General features: G+C 57.5%; 3 protein-coding genes across 3 annotated transcripts; 1 reads left to right on the forward strand and 2 right to left on the reverse strand.

Moving 5' to 3' along the window:
- Nucleotides 1–2457: 2457 nt before the first annotated feature.
- Nucleotides 2458–3594, reverse strand: INS49_012776 (uncharacterized protein; the record flags this gene model as incomplete). The annotated part of the gene is made up of 1 exon (XM_043173478.1): nucleotides 2458–3594. The coding sequence occupies one exon, from the start codon at nucleotides 3592–3594 to the stop codon at nucleotides 2458–2460; it is 1137 nt and encodes a 378-aa protein (XP_043022775.1).
- A 4693-nt stretch (nucleotides 3595–8287) lies between these two features.
- On the reverse strand, nucleotides 8288–12463 carry INS49_012777 (uncharacterized protein; the record flags this gene model as incomplete). Its single annotated transcript, XM_043173479.1, has 6 exons — nucleotides 8288–8990; nucleotides 9088–9315; nucleotides 9571–9633; nucleotides 10423–12117; nucleotides 12183–12279; nucleotides 12340–12463. 6 exons carry the CDS (start codon nucleotides 12461–12463, stop codon nucleotides 8288–8290), a joined length of 2910 nt encoding a protein of 969 aa, XP_043022776.1.
- Nucleotides 12464–14819: 2356 nt separating this feature from the next.
- INS49_012778 (uncharacterized protein) lies at nucleotides 14820–16709 on the forward strand (the record flags this gene model as incomplete). The annotated part of the gene is made up of 3 exons (XM_043173480.1): nucleotides 14820–15591; nucleotides 15649–15830; nucleotides 15921–16709. The coding sequence occupies 3 exons, from the start codon at nucleotides 14820–14822 to the stop codon at nucleotides 16707–16709; spliced, it is 1743 nt and encodes a 580-aa protein (XP_043022777.1).

Consider the following 16709-nt stretch of genomic DNA (forward strand, 5'->3'; position numbering starts at 1 on the left):
TGGGCGGGCGGCCTGCTCGATCGGGTGTCGTACAGGAGAGATTCTGCTGCCATTCGACCTCTTAGGACTGACGCTGCCGTATTGCAAGTAACGAGACGGGCATGCTGTGAGCAGGCCCGTGTATGTCGTATGGCTCGTATCGTCAAGCACAGGGCGATGTGATGGGGCAGGGGCACGGCAAGGGCGAATGGAACTTGGCCGGCTGCTCTCCCGACTTCCGGCCTCGACTGTCCGACTGCGGCCCCGAGTCACGCTGACAATCGGCGTTTTCCTTGTTGGATCGCATCAGGACGTTCTGGGAATTACCAAAAGGGCGCGCTGGCCCCGGCGAGAACCTTTCGATGACCGGATCACCGCAGTATGATGGTGCTGGGCCTGGTGGAGGCTGTTAGGGCGGCAGAAAGCCGAATAACCCATCAAGATCCAGACCGCGAAGGGAACTGGCACAGCCAACAAAACACAGACCCTGGCCTCTTGTGCACGGAAAACTGTGTGACCGCCTCGAGAATGCTAATACTCGACTCGGTCGTGAAGGTCGCCAGCCATGTCGGCATCTGGGCTCTTCCAGCCGAGTAACACATCGCCATATCACAACGGGTCGAGTCCGTATGTTCGTGTCACGTCTTGTTACGACTACCACGGCATATTGAGTAGTAGGGACCAGACACCAGGGACATGCGCGTGGGTGGGATCAACTATGCGAGTTCCTCAACCTCGTCCCAGCGGACCGACTAGCGAGGCTGAGAAAGACATGCTCGACTACGACATGGAATCAAGGCATCACAGGCTCACTCCACAATATTCCACGCAGAGCTGGTGACCCAGCCCGTCGTCCATCTAACCGGACCGGCCCACTCACAACTGCAAGACACACACGGCAAATAAACTTATTCTCGACCTTGAGCGACCTGTCTCATCCTCATCCCCCCTCCCCCACAGACTCTGTGGGACTCGGCGAAAAGGAAAGGCACGCGCGCCAGACCCAAAGCCAGAAGCAGCATCAGAAGAGGTGACACAGAGCCTGAGGCCGCCCCTTTTGGCCACGAGCGAACCTCATCGCAGCCTCGCATGTCTCGGCCCGTGAAGGAAGGGGTAGAAAGGCACACCTAGCTGCCTTCCTCCCTTCTTCGTCGCGAAGATTCCGGGGACAAGCAACTCAAGCCATGCCCGGGTTCGATGATGTTTCAATACCCAGAGGAAGAACGCCTTCCATGCTCCGGAACCCGTCATTTAAGCAATACCGAGAGGATAGCCAACCCTCCCCCTTCGATCATGTTTGTTTCCCTTCCTTCTTCAGCACGGCGCCTCCGATTCCGGTCCCGAGCTGCGGCAGGTCGGCCACCACCACCACGACAACCACCGGTAAAACCTCTGCCTGGCTATTTTTTCCGGTCCCCTTTTTTCTGACTTTCTCACCCAATCCATACAATGCCAATACAGCGGCCAGGCCGGCGAGGCCGGCTGGATGTAGGGCCAGGCTAGGCCGCGCGTGGTCCACCATATATGCTCACACGTGTACTGCGGAGCCGGCTGCCCCCACGCACTTCTGATCCTTGCCTGGGAGCGGCAAATCACTGACTGATATGCAAAGGGCGAGACCAGGCGGAGAGGCGGTCAGGCACCACAGCGGTTGGGCTGCTTGGACACCAGCTCATCCTCACAATCCCTTGCTCACCGACTCGACGATACTCGACATTCATGATAAAGGACGGGTGCCGAAGCCGAAGCCGACGGGGAAATTAATGTTCGATTTGCCCTCGCAGCTCCCCTCATATTTCCAGGTATCTTCTAGGTAGCCTATCAATCAGCTGTTCTCCAAAAACAACATAAGTTAAAAGCAAAAGCAGCCGCCTTGGCCCCCTCGTCTTCTCCCTCTTAGCGAAACAATCAGGTGTGGCCAGTTACTCAAAATCAGGAAAAGGCGGCAGCAAAGAATAGCAAAGAAGAGCCCATCGATGTTGTCACTTCCTACCAGCTCCGTTCTCCCTCGCGAAGCCAGACACACGAAAACAAGCCCTGATGCCACGAGTGCCTCGCCGACCGTGAAACGACACTTTCCACCCTCTCTCTTGTGCAATAGAAGTAACGACTGCGCGAAATCAAATGGGTAATCGTTCGTAGATGGGTATGTTGTTGCGAATTCGGAAAATCCTCTTGGATGTATGAGGCGTCGTAAGCAGCCGGATTTTGTTTCGAGTTTTCAAAAGTCCGTAAGAATTGAAATAGTGGCTTTCCTCCGAGTCTTTCTTGGGTTGACCCTGCCAATTGTAACCAGAGACTCTTCAAAAGACGCCACCCCCTCCTCCATCCCTACTGAATGGGCATCTCCCTAAGCCCTGCCCATGATCACACCCGCGGCGGCACCGAGGCCGGCCGAATGACCCTGTCAATCCTCTCACCTGCCAGCCGATGCGGAAAAGGACAACTGCGAATCTCGCAGCCTCTCGCCACGCGCAGCTAACGCGACGGCGCCCCCTCCACGGGGCTGATCGGGATGCTCCTCATCCCGTTGAGGTCACCCGAGCCCGTCCTTCCGAGTGCCTGACTCATCGTTTCAACGTTGAGCTCACCAGGAAGGCCAATGGCCGGTATGGACGGTGACATGGACAGGTTTGTCGACACCGGGCTGGCCAATGGTTTCCGGCTGGGTGATGTTTCGATACCTCTAAGGGATCCCGTTTTGCTACGTGGTGGTGATGCACCACCGGCCGAAGAGACGGGCGAGCGGATTGGTGACGGTGATCGGTTCAAGCCACCGCCCGCAGAGGAGAGGCTGGTGAGACCCGCGAGGTGAATTGATTCCCTGGACCCGCCCAGCCCAGCATGGCCCTGGTGCTCGGCCTGGACCACGTCCGCGAAGCTGATGAAGCTCAGCCGGCGGATGTCGACGTTGTCCAGGCTGCCGTAATTGCTGCCAGAGTCAGTGTGATCATGCACTGGCCTGAAGTCCGAGGCGGCCAGGCTAGAGGCCAGGTCGTCCTGCCAGCTATTGGACATGTGGTCAGGGACGCCGGTGACCGCGACAGCGGCTGGTTGATGGCTCGAGTGGGTGATGATTTCGACGGAATCGGGGTCAAGATGGTCATCGGTTATGGCCTTGGAGGCATCGTCGAGCACAGGCGGTACGTGGTTCTCGGTTATGATGTGGCTTGGGATCGCAGGCGAGTTTGGTACATGTGCGGCCTCCTGGACATCGCGCTCGAATATCTGGCTGCCGGCCGGTGACGCAAGCCTCGGGGACGAAGAAGAGACCCCGCGACCCGGGGAGGAGGGCGTCTGGATGGGTGAGGTTGTGGATTGTCGTGTCGGGGGGTTCCTGGTCTGTTTGCTCGTGCCACTGGCAGCATTGGCGGCGGGATCTGATCTTGATGGCGCCTTGACGGGCTCGTCCGTCTTCTTCTTGCCGAGCCCGAACAGCCCTCGCATCTTGTTTTTCTTTTCAGGCTCATTAGCACCCTCCTCGGCAGCCCCTCTAGTTGACCCGGTCCGTACCTTCTCAGCTTTCTGCGACTTCGGCTCGAACGGCTCAGCTAGCGCCGGGGCGGGCTGGTTCGAGGAGCCGCTCTGCAGCGGCGCGGTACTGGCGAGGCTCATCGTAGTTGCAGGGGACCAGGTGCAGGTTGCGGTCTTGCAGGGCAGAGCAGGAGGATACCGTGTGGGGAGGTATCCGAGAGTATGGTCAGCGCGGGAAGGTGTCTCAGTCCTAGGCTGTAGGTTGGAAGCTTGCGGTCTGCCGGATCTGCGGGAAATCTGCAGGAAGCAAACGATATATGTCAACAAACAGGGTCTCCTGAGGGCTGTGCCAGTGGTGTCACAATGGCGGCTGCTGATTGGGACGGGGAGGGAAAGTGGAGAGATAAGCGAAGGGAAACAGAGCAAGCAAGCAGGGAGGGGAAATGGACGGTGATGTGGGTAGGAGACTATCGCCAAAAAGCACCTGCGGCGGCGTGTGACCTGAAAAAGAGGTCGAAAGGTCCCAGTGGGCGGCTCGCCCGCCTGGGAGCTTCCCAAGATAGAACGAGATCGTGACCAATCCCGCCGCTCGCAGGCTGCTCCTCCCAGGCGCTCCGGGGGCTTCTGCCGCCCAGACCCGGCCACTCTCCACTGCTGCAAGAAGGAACCAGGCAGTGGGAAGGAGACAAGATACGATTCGATCTGACCTACGCACCTCCAAGCAAGGACACACGTTGCTGTGCCCGTCAACTGAACTGGACAAGACCTGGGGAGTGCAGGGTGTGCGGTGGGTTCCGGGCTGTCGAGATGGATGCGGGACGGGTCTGGAAGCCACTAACGACAACTCGCAGTGGGTCCGCCGAGAAGCTGCAGCAGAGAGACAAGGAAGTCTAGCTGCAGGCTCAAGATCGGGATCAGACTCAGGCTCGGAGGTTGGTGGTTCGTGGTGCTCGGTCCAGGAAAGAGCCCCGTCGTTGATGGCGGGACGGGTTGGGCGTCGCTGGGGGTGCCCTCGAGGTCGCACTGGCCGTTGTTGTCGTTGTCGTCGTTGTCGTCGTCAGAGTTGCGTTGGTCGGTCGAGAGCGAGCGACCAGGTCTGCTTGTCAACGAGGTCTAGTTTCTGTGCGGTTCCTTCTCTCGTCTCAAATATGCTGGGTAAGATATGTCGAGAACGTTGAATGTGCGAACCTGCAGTAGGCCATGTGTGTAGGCATGCAGTGTCTTGCAGGTCAAGTGCGGGCAAGGATGGTAGATATGCTAGGATGGAACGAAGGCGCGGGTAACGGAAACAGACAGATGCCAGGTGGTGGGATATTTTATGGAAACGGTCTTGAAAGATATCTGATGGAAGTGCCTGTCGGGGGCCCGGCGGGTCGAGAAAGAGAGACTGAGAGGGCCCGAGAGAGCAAGCTCGACCTGATGGAAAGCTTCGATGGGTTTGCGTAACTGGGGCTTGGCGCGGGCAGCAGGGAGGGGCCGTGGGCAGGAGACGGGGCCCTGACAGATCAACAATTTAAGGAGGGGCCTTGGAGAGTTGGCAGGACAGTGATGGACTGGGAGGTAAGTAGTCTACCTGGATACCTATTGCGGTAGACCTCGGGATGCTTGGAACAGGTAGACAGTTGGTTGGCCAGGCAGGGGCAGGCTGCACAGAGGCAGAGCAGGTGGTCTTGGGAAAAGATCAACGACCAAGATGACGAGCAGGTTTTCCAGATGATGGCACAGCACAGCACAGCACAGCACAGTACAACAATGCCGTGGCAGAACGGTACCGCCGCCCAACGTCAGGCCGTACCCACTACTTTGTTTCTCGTTTCTCAGCCCTGGGCACTGGGCACTAGGCATCAAACAATCGGAAAACAGAGCTGTGTACTCAGACTAGTGGCTCCCACAGGCCGCGAGTAGATAATGAGTGGATCGGGAGAATAGGCACGGCCGCCCAGTCCCCACGGGGTACCTACCATCTTCCAAGGTTTCTACCGCTACCAGACAGTCACTCTACCCTACACAGTCCTATGCCGCTCACATAGCTGTTCATATGAAAAGTCCGCGGCATGTTCCTTCAGTGCCACCCGACCAGAGCAACCGACGGAACAGTCTCTGAACAACAACAGTATAAAATAGAGTTTCGCGGGATTGGATGGGGGGGGGGGGCTACTACGGTACATGACAACAGCAGGCAGTTGGCACATTGCCGCTCTGCACAGCTGACCCCTTACGTAATCTCCAATCTCCCGCGAGGCACACCCACACTCGATCCTCCAGCTTCCTCCAGGGCGGAACATACGAGGGGGCTGCCTACAATGGAATCAATCCAGCTCGCCCGCAGTCAGCTGTGAAAGCTCGTGATGGGTCCCGCCCACGATTGATGAGCACGAGTGCGACCATCATAGCTCAGCGATGTGCTGCTCGAGAACTTTGCTTGGCGCCTTGCCGAAAGCTTATTGACAAAACATCCCACCGTCCTGTCCACTTGTGCTGCATCTGTTTCTTCAATTGTCCTCCCATTTTTTCCCCTTGACCGCGGCCCCTCGTCGCCTCACTGGTTGCGGTCGGTGTCTCCTTCTTTCGAGACACCGAACCCGACACCGACCCGCCTCACCTCGCCCTGCTTCGCCTTGCCTTGGTCGACCCCATGCTTGGCCCCATGTTGGGTTTGCATCGTCGTCGCCAGTGGCCGCGCGAAAAAACCAGCTTTTGTGCCCCCCTGCCGCATGATACTCGGGACCCTGCCACACGCTTTTAATGCCCCCAAAGGGTTCGACGGGCACCGCATGAATTTCAGGAGGTGTTTGTTCCCAAATGTGGATGTGGCCGCCGGCGCAGGGCACGTCACATTTCTACGGCTGCTATCTTGTTTCTTCAACGGTAAAAATAGATCCTTGCCCTCACATCACAGCATGGCGCAGCATCCGCCTCTCTACCTAGGTATGTCGGCGATATCGATAATCCCCCAGGTCTTGAGTCTAATTAGCCTGCTATCGGGCCTCCCGTGCCGAGCAAGTGCGTTACGGGAGGAACTTCTGTCACACTGCACGAGCTGGCCGCGATGTCTATCGCTGACTGAAGCCAAGAGCGTCCGCGAGCCATCCACTCGTGCAGCTGGCGACCAGCGTTCCCACTCAGCGTCGTAGCTGAGCAGGTGGATATTGGGCATCACACCGGACACCTAGATAGCGCCTCGTCAGGCACACAACGCCTCCATCTGCTGGCCCCCAGAGAGGGGCATCCGGCTCACAGCTCTCAGGGGTTCACAAAAAGTTTATTCGGGGGCCAGGATCCTGCTTCTGCCTCAAGATCTTCGTAGGGTCGTTCCCTCAGATCGGGAGGAGACGACAGAAAAAAAAAAACCGGGACCCCAATGTCGTCACTATCTGCGACCGACAGTCCATTGCTGTTTATTAGTCTCTTCAACCGAGGGTCGGTGAGGGTAGCAGTGAAGGACCGATTCAGTCTCACTGGGCTTCCTAGTGCATTAAACACTCCCCCTTCCCCCGGGACGGACAGGCGGTCCCATCTACCTATGGACGCAGACCCCCAGCAGCACTTACACAGTATTGTTTTTTTTTTCCTGTGGCTCGTTTTCTGGAAGCACTGTTCGTTGGGGCCCTTCTCCCGATGCCGATGGGATAGATGATGATGCACCGGCCGGCCACGCGGCTTTATTACCAAGCCCGCCGAGAGTCAAGGCACATGCGACCGACCCAAACAAGACCACCGCCCGGGTATTTTCCTCGGGGAATGAGCGTATCTTGTGTAATATGTAATATGCATTCCTGTCTTCATGTGAGCCGACACACAGCACCTAGCACTCGCCCTAAAATGCACACACTGCACCCAGAACATTACCGCTCGTACCAAATGCCGCGCGCCCAGGTGAGTGCTGCCCGCCGTGCGCATTGCATTTGGCTCGGCGCATTCTCTGCTCGCTCGCCCTTCGCCTTTTGAAATTCCCGAGGCTGCGTCACCTCCCACAGGATGGATACTCCGATCAAGAAGAAGGGGTTCGAGCCCACTCATGCGCTCGTCGTCCGGACCGCGCTGTCGGAACGCCCCCCTTGAACGCCAACACACGTGTCATCCGTCCGACCTTCGACGCTTGCTGCTCTGCAGGACATCCATGGCTGAACAACGCGGCTGTGAGTTTCACTTCGCATAGCCAATGGCAATTTCCTTGGGAAGATATCAACAATGATTCAAAACTTTGAACGAGCCGAGCCGTGCTACATCACATTCTTCCGCCCAATATATCCCCACCTAACCTCGTCCCATGCTGTACGTGTTTCTACCAGCTACTGAGCGAGCAAAAAGACCAAAGTACGCATACCGCTCCCATCGCTGGACCCTCCGAACCCCCAACACAAGACAGACCGATCAAAATAATACCAGTACGTTCGATCCGAGAATAAGAAGTACTCAGTATTCGCAAAAAGGCCACCCCCGGATCCAACAGCTTTGTGTGTTCATCCAATGCCCGCCAACCCTCTTCAACCACAAGCCGAGGAAGGCGTCCCCGCGTAAAACAGACTCCTACGGTCACAAAGGCGCCATGTCTTGCTCTCTTGAGAGAACATAGCCAGAAAGAATCAAAAGGGAGGTATCTGGTCGAAAAGGGAGCCGTAGGCCCTGCGACGCCACAACGCCGTAAACGCCTTGTAACACCCTTCTCTGGGTGTAGTAGGGTGTAGTAGGATCCACCACACCCCGAGACTGCAACGATGCCCCGCATAGTTCAACATGTAGTAGAAGGGCGGCTAGTATGCAACAGTGGCGTGAGCCAGGCGCCGTCATGGCGGTGCCCACGGTCACTCACCGCGCACATCTAGCGAGAGCTCTACTTGCGCAAAACGGCGTCGTAAAAGCTCGCAATGCCGGTGATTGCGGCGCCAACAATGACGCCCTTCCAGCCTCCGTAGACGGCCGAGTTGATGCGTGCCACGGACGTTTGGTCAACCCAGCCACCAAAGGTGACACCCTGTTGGTAGACCACGTACGTAATGACCGCCTTAGCGATGCTGAAGGTCAAGGGGTCAATGACGTTCTCTGGCTGAGAGCTGCTCCTCCTCCCGCGGCCAGGCTGCGAGTGCGCGGCCGAGAGGTTAAAGTAGAAACCGAAGAACGCGGGCACGACCACGCTTGTGAAAGCCCAGAGCAGCGCCGGGTTCCAGAACGAGCTCGTCAGCAACAGAAACATGTCGGGAACCTCGACAGGGTAGTCCGACGTCCCCAGCGCCGCGATGGCCGGGATGGTGAAAGCATATCGGTCTGAGAGGATTTCTTTCCGCAAGTGGTACAGCTCGAACGCGTTGATGCAGAACAGGATCGAGTTGACAGTGGACAGCGAGTCGCGCGTGTTGTATGCGACCTCCTTGACGCCAGAGTCCTCATAAAGGGTCACGACGCGCTCTCGGAGCGCGACGGTGCGCTCGTCGACAACCCGGGCAACGTCAGCCGGCGACGCGGGGAGCGGGATGCGCCGGGCAAGGGACAGGGCGCGACCCGGTGTTGCGGAGGTCAAGGCGAGTTCAGAATCATCTCTGGTAGCGCATTGTCAGTACATTCGGTCTTGTTTACACGGTGCGGTCCCCGGGCGCGACAAGACGCGCCATGGACGGACTGTACGGCGCAACTCACCCGGCAGTGGCGGCGATGTTCTGCTCAGCTGCCTTCGCAGCCCTTCGCTTCGCGGTCTTGGGGGCCTCAGCAGGAGGCGGTGCTTCCTTCTTTACTGGTGAACCTATTGCGCGAGCGCGTGCCTGGTAGTAAGGCAGGGTTGCGGGGTTCTTGCTGAACTGGTTCGAGTTCTCAGCGAGGAAGTCGTCGAGCGCGACCTCGAGATCACTCTTCTTGAGGCCGTCGGTGCTGGAATCAGCATCGCATGTTAGTCACTGGGCGGTCACCCTTGGAAGAACAGTGTACAGCTTGGGTTTGCGCATATGGCGACAGCGCGCGTCCGCACGGAGGCGCAACACGGTCGTGCCGGATGGGCGTAATGCGACAGCTCCACCAGCAAGGCCGGCAGTGAAGCGATGGGCAGGCCGTGATGTAAGCTCGCGCATCGCAAAGAAGTTCCCGAGGAGACGCGAAAGCTTAACAAGAGATAGATTCTGGACGTACTTTTGCAGACCAACAGTCTCGGCCAACTCGAGCAGGTCTGACTTGCGCTGGCCGCGCAGGAAGCTATTGGACGAGCTGGACATGATGTCAGTGCCGTTGGCGGGGTGCTTGTGATCGCGTAGACGATGCGACGAGGTTGCGATGCTTGTGAGCTGTGTGCGATAGGCAGATGTTCTGCGACGAGATTATCTACTGTATATGGGCATCAACGGCACAAAGATGTTGGACTGGGCGTGTGTTTGTACCTAAGACACGAGAGGTGTGGGCGGGTTATGTTGTTGATCTCAATGTTTGGGGGGGTGTCTGCGTGTTTTGGCAGGTGACCCTGGTGGACAGGGGGGGGGGTGGCCAGTTGGCTGGGTGCTGTGGACCTCTGAGCAGGTGGAGATGGGAAAGGGAAAGCGCGGTCCGTCGGGGACAGAGCTAGCTTCTCCAGCTTGGAGCTTGGGCCACACCTTGTACCCTTTTGGAAATCAGGGGGGCTGGAGGTGGGAGCTGGAGGGGAACCTTCGCCAGCCTGTCCCAAAGTGAGGCCATTTTTGGTAAACTGCTCATTCGCTGGCTAACAAGTCATTGCCGATCGCATACCATTCCATCTCACGGTTACATCTCATTTCGAATGCGGTAGGGTACTATTCGCCGTATCCCAACATTGAGGGCTCTTACGAACGTGCCTCGCTCGAGAGTCGGGCTACAACATAGTGATGATAAATGCGTACGACGTGTTGTCTTTAGTTCTCGAGGTGTCAAGACTGCGCATATGCTATAGATTTCTCGTGCTGTAGATTCCCCAGTCTGAGCACTCAGTGCGCGCCTAGTCTATCATCTCAGACATCCACCGCATTCACGAACCTCTCCTCCCCTCTCTTGACCAACCGCACAGGAACCTTGAGCTTCCCGTGCAGCTTCAGCGTCAATACCGACGTCGCCTGCCTAATGGTGTCCCTGGACTTGGTCCTCGCCTTCTCGTACACCTCCTTCCTCTCCTCCAGCGTCATGCCCGCAACTTCCTCGTCCGACGCCCACTCGTCGACCGCAAGCTCGACGCTGTACTTCTGGAACAACACGGCGAGCGCGGCCAGCATCTCGACCTGCGCGATCCGTCGGCCCAAGCATGAGCGGGCACCGTCGCTAAATGGGACAAACGAGCCTCGCACCGGCCTGTATAGCTGCTCGCTGGTGTCGCGCCCCTTGAACCCGCCAAAGTCCTCGGCCTCGTCGTCCTCCTGCGCCTCCGCCGCCTTTGTCAGCGAGGGGCGGTACCACCGCTCGGGGAGGAACTCGTCCAGGTCGTTCTCTTCCCCGGCGGCCCCGCCCTTCTGCTTCGTCGGCCAGTACCTCGGGTTCCGGTGGACGCCGACCGTGTTCAGGACGATCATCGTCTTCTCCGGCAGCACGTGCTTGTTCCCGTTGAGCGTGATGGCCTGGTCCTGGCCCGGGCTGACGTGCTTCGGGATGTCGACGACCGAGGGGATGAGCCGCAGCGCCTCGTTCATGCAGGCCGCGACGTTTGAGGCGCATAGCGCGTTGATGTTCTTCTCGTAGTTCCACGTCTGCGGGTCGCTGTCGCGCCCGAAGAGGCGGTCCACGTCTGCCTGCAGGGCGCGCTGTGCCGCTGGGTTGTTGGCGAGCTCGCTTAGGGTGAAGTGCAGGGTGTTGGCCGTCGTCTCGTGGCCGGCGACGATTATGATAAAGGCATTGCCCTTGATCATCGCGTCGGACATCTTCAGTGGTTCGTCTGCCTTCTTCTCGTTCTTGCCCTTGCCGCCGTACGTGGCTCGTACTAGTTGGCCCATGATGTCCATACCATCACTGCTGGCGCCCCTGTGAGCCTCCTCGATCTTGTCCTCCAGAAACTCCTGCATATACGTGTCGTAGTTCTTGTAAGCGACTAGCGCCTCCTTGGTGGCCTTGAATGGAAGATAATTCAGAAGCCACTGAGGAAGGAGCAGGAGCAAAAGAATTCTCTCGAGGACCGTTGCCAGTGAGTCCACAAACGTCAAAGAATGGCCCTTTGGAGGCTCGAAACTGGCATACTTCTTGTTTTGCACACTCAGGTCATCAGGCAACTTTTGGCCCGGCCAAAAGAACCTAAGTCCAAAACCAACATGAGCTATGATGTTCAGGGCAAGAGTCATGGTGTCGTGCTCAACGGTGTCAATGGTCGCACTACTGATCCTCTGCTTGTGTTCTGCATCATCTCCCATCCAGTGCGAGATCAGGCCCTGTGTCTGATGGATTGACTCGCCGAAGATGTAAGCGGCATTTCGCTCGTTAAAGCTGGGCGACACCCCCTTGCGATGCATTTTCCACTCAGCACCCTCGGTCGTGAGCATGTTCCGTCCGAAGATGGCCAGGATCTCATAGGCTGAGGTTTCCTTGGGGAAGGCTTCGCGCCGAGCCGTAACCTGGTGAATGGCTTCTGCGCTAGATGTCCACATGATGGTCTTGAATGGTGTTACCACCAGAAAGGTATCGCCGAGCCGATTCCAAGGCTCTCGGAGAAGGCGATATGACCAGTCAGGTTGCATGATGCTAATTGGTGGTCTGGTCAGCCGTGTTGTGTTACATGGTGGTAAAAACACCAATCAACTTTTGCATTCGAGACTTACTCTATCCAGCTCTCCCACCAGGACTTGGGTAGGGTCTTGATGATGGGCGTCCATATCCAAAACATCAGCAGCCAATAATGGCTAAACGGCGATATAGCTAAGACACAAGAGTCAGTAACATTCAGCTTGTTAAGGACAGGGAGGTGTGTGAGCTGACGAGTAACAACATATGGCAGTCCTGACCGCCTCGCAGCCGCAATGTGAGAGCGCAAGCCATTGAAGTAAGTCAAGGCACCGTATGCCAGGGCCGCCCCGGCCAAGACATACAATGCGGACAGCATTTTGAGCTTCTCGGGACGTATTAATCGCCGTGCCAGTCTTGCAGAAAGGCCGGCGCAGGCGAAAGAGAAGTCTACGGCGGCAGGTCTGCAGTAGGACGCTATGCTGGGGATCACCACTCTCGAGGAAGACTACCCTGAACGATGACAGCTCTGGGCTAGAAAAATGAGGTGTAAGCGAAACAAGATTGGCTATCGCATGTGAAAACCAGCACTCAGTCGACGCAGAACGTTGTCGTGTTCAGAAAATGCCACACCATGAGAAAGGGTCGTCATTGACGTCTCCTAGCGCACAGGTCCCCAGAGACCCACGGGTGGCACTGGTAGTGTTTCATCCCCGAGACGGCCCGGATGCGGGCGTGCCAAGAGAATGAAATGTCTGTTGGTATGGTGCACGCGGTCCTTCCTCCCAACGCGATGAAGGCCAAGGGTAGTTCGAGCCTTGGAGAAGCGCCTATTCAGCTAGACGCTGCGCTGGGATTCGAGGCGCGAGAGGCAAGGACTTGCAGCTATCATGAGGACTCTTCCTTACCCCATGCTGTGCACCCTCATTTCCTGATACACAGCCAGTGGGTACCCACGCAGTACGGCACCTTCTGCCCTGCATTGCTTGCGTTCACCAGCATCACAACAGGAGCCAGAGAGACGCGTGCACTTGGGTTTTTGCATATGCTGGAGAGCGTTCAAACACCTGGTCGAATAGGCGTGTGAGGACGTTCATCATAGTGCAAGCATTTCCTGATCTGGAAGCCCCTTTAAGCTGTCCTTGAAGATCAAGCATCAATCGAACGAGATGGACGCAGGAGTAATGAGTAGGCGCTGATTGGGGGCTACGGCCTGGAGGGAGGGGGGCGGCCAGCGGGCCCTACTGCAAGTGAGATCCGTGTACTTGGTTCTGAGGGCATGTACCTGATGCGCCATCTACGCAGAACTGAAAATGACGGGTGTCTGCGCTAGCACGGCCGTACTGTCTCGGTCGCATCGTCGGGTAGTCACAGACATAAGCAATCCTTCCAAAAGGTTATTCCAACGTCCTACGGGCTCGTTAAATGTGCATTCTGGTTCATCGACGTCAGCTACACCATCTGATCCGCTCTCAACTTCTTCTGGTCTCTCAAAAGCATTCCGTCATGCACGTGTATGCCTTGCATCTCCCGCGGCCGCGCGAACTCGTCCAAACCCCCGCAGGCGCCTTCGGCAGGATAAAAACTCCCGTTCGTGATTCGCAGCGCCCGTGCCGAGGCAGGGAACACCGCTCACCATCATCCCGCCACCACGGTGGACAAGCTTCTTCTCCCGAATCATGGATGTGTGCTTCCCCGGAATTTCACATGCGCCGCTCCTGACGATCCGAAGCGTTGAGACGGGTGCAGGTCTGGCCCCTCATCTAGCACACGTTTGTCTTCTCACTTCATTACCCTCGTGCATGTCCTCGTCGGGCTGCCCTGCCGAAGTCTCACGTAAATCATGCTCGGCCTTCCTGGATGATACACAATGGGCAACAAAACCTCATACGAATACGAGGGCATGGTCGACGCTGAAGAATGCCCTTTTTGTCGTCCAGTCACCTGGCGATCGCCTCAAGTTTACAGATCCAGACAAGGGAGTGTTCCTCCATCCGGCTAAACAATTTCTCATTGGGCCCGTGGAGGCGATCTTCATCGCATCTGGCTTCCGCGCACTGCCGGCCAGCTAGGGCACTCCCCAACCCTGCGAGAGACAGATGGCCAATCCCCAAGTCCAATGGTGGTGGTGCTGACAGCCACATTCCCCTCACCTCATCTGATTTTGGTGTCCGCCTTGTCCCAACCGACGACAGGGTCGTAGATTAACGAAGGCCACGCAAAAAGGCGATCACGAGGCCCTGGGGATCTCTCATCCACTGCCCCTCCCTTTGGTCGCTCCGTCGGCGCGCCCTCTCCAGGGCTGTGGCTTGGGAGTGTCCTAAAGAGGAAATTCCATTCGAAACCCCTCAGACAACGGCATGATAACTCTTCCATTAAGCAGGGCTTCCAGTCAGCTGTCAGACGTAGTCGCCCTATGGCAGCCTCGGGAAGTTTCCCAATGCCCTGGACGTCGTCTCCGTGCTCATCATACGTGTGCATGATCTCCAACGTGATGTAATGCCGCAATCTTGAAGATGTCGGTGGGGGTTGTTGATGGAATAATAAAAGACTTCATCCCGTCCACGATTTGATGCTCCCAAAGAGAAGGGGTGATCACGCCGACCCCCCATCGTGCTTGTTAACACTCACTCCAGTCCAGCCAACCCAGCCCTCGTTGCACTCAGCTGAATCCCTGTTTGTCTTCCGAGACGCTCAGGATGATCTCAACGTTCGTTTGCGTCCTGCTCCTCAGCATGGGGGCCCAGGCAGCCCCGAGGATAAAGTCTGCCAAAGAGAAGCGGCTGTTCGGGCCCACGGTGAAGATCACCACGCCCGAAGCCATCATCGAGGGGAGCGCGCTCCCCTTCATCGGCTCCGCTGGCGGCTTCGTCGAGAACTTCAAAGGGATCCCCTTCGCCCAGCCTCCCGTGGGGAACAACCGCCTCAGACCTCCAGTGCCGCTGGACCCGAACCATTCCCTGGGAAACGTGGATGCCACGACGTTATTGCCCAAGCAGTGCCCGCAGTTCTTGCTCGGCGAGGACATACAGATCCCAAACGTCCCGGGGGTCGCGGCTGATGTCCTGGAGACGGTTGTCGACTCGCCGCTGCTCAAGAATAACATCATCGGGGGGCAGGAGGACTGCCTGACCATCAACGTGCAGCGGCCTGCGGGCACCAAGGAAGGGGACAAGCTGCCCGTGATGCTGTGGATCTTCGGGGGCGGATTTGAGCTCGGCAGTACGGCTATGTATGACGGTTCGAATGTTGTCGCGCGGTCGGTTGAGCTGGGCAAGCCCGTCGTTTTCGCCGCGGTGAACTACCGGGTCGGCGGGTTCGGATTTCTGGGCGGCAAAGAGATTCTTGCTGAGGGCAGTGCCAATCTGGGCCTGCTGGACCAGCGGTTGGGCATGCAATGGGTCGCTGATAACATCGCGGCGTTCGGTGGCGATCCCGACAAAGTCACTCTGTGGGGCGAGAGTGCTGGCTCAATCTCCATCTTTGATCAGTTGATCGGCAACAATGGTAAGGTCCCTTGTGCTCTCATAGGCTTGAACTCGGCAAGCTGACTGTGGTTCTCAGGTGATATCACGTACAAGGGAAAGCCGCTTTTCAGAGGGGCGATCATGAATTCTGGCTCCGCCGTACCGACTGATCCAGTTGACAGTGCCAAAGCACAGCAAGTTTATGACGCCGTAGTCCAGGGAGTGGGATGTGCGGGAGAGGCAGACACGTTGCAATGCCTTCGCAAGGCAGAGTACCAGGTAAGTCAATGTCGCGAGAACTGTGCTGCTGCTCAGTCTACAATCTGGAATGCCGTTATCATAAGCCTTACTGACACAGCCTTCCCTCAGAAACTCCTCACTTCTATGAACTCCGTGCCAGGGATTCTCTCATTCAATGCCCTTGCCCTGTCCTACCTGCCACGACCAGACGGCAAGTTCCTGGTGTCGTCGCCCGAGGCGTTTGCGGCCTCTGGGAACCTCCCTCAGGTCCCCTTTATCCTCGGCGACCAGAAGGACGAGGGCACCCTCTTCGGCCTCTTCACTAGCAACATCTCCACTTCTGACGACTTCAAGGACTATCTCAAGACACTGTACTTCACCAACACGGACCCCAAGATCGTCGATCAGTTTGTGGACATCTACCCCGATGACCCGGCCCAGGGCTCCCCATTCGACACTGGCAACGAGAACGTCATCTACCCACAGTTCAAGCGCGTGGCCGCCCTCCTCGGCGACGCCGTCTTTACCATGTCGCGCCGCGCGGTGCTCAACATCACCACGGGCCTCCAGCCGGGCGTCAAGCGCTGGTCGTACCTGAGCCAGTACGACCAGGGGACGGCCGCGCTGGGGACCTTCCACGGAAGCGACCTCATCCAGGTCTTCTACGGCATCAAGGACAACTTCGCCGCCTCCGCCATCCTCAACTACTTCCTCAACTTCGCCTACAACCTCGACCCCAACGCTGCCTCTGGCGGCACCAAGGCCGCTGAGGGCGAGCAGCTCATCAACTGGCCCGACTGGGCTTCCAGCAAGCAGCTGATCCAGTTCGACGCCGACAAGGCCAGCCTAATACCCGACGACTTCCGCCAGCCGCAGTTTGAGTTCTTGCTGCAGAACTCGGCCAACTTGCACTTTTGA

The sequence above is a fragment of the Diaporthe citri genome (genome assembly GCF_014595645.1).
Source record: "Diaporthe citri strain NFHF-8-4 chromosome Unknown scaffold_6, whole genome shotgun sequence".
Taxonomy (NCBI): Eukaryota; Fungi; Ascomycota; class Sordariomycetes; order Diaporthales; family Diaporthaceae; genus Diaporthe; species Diaporthe citri.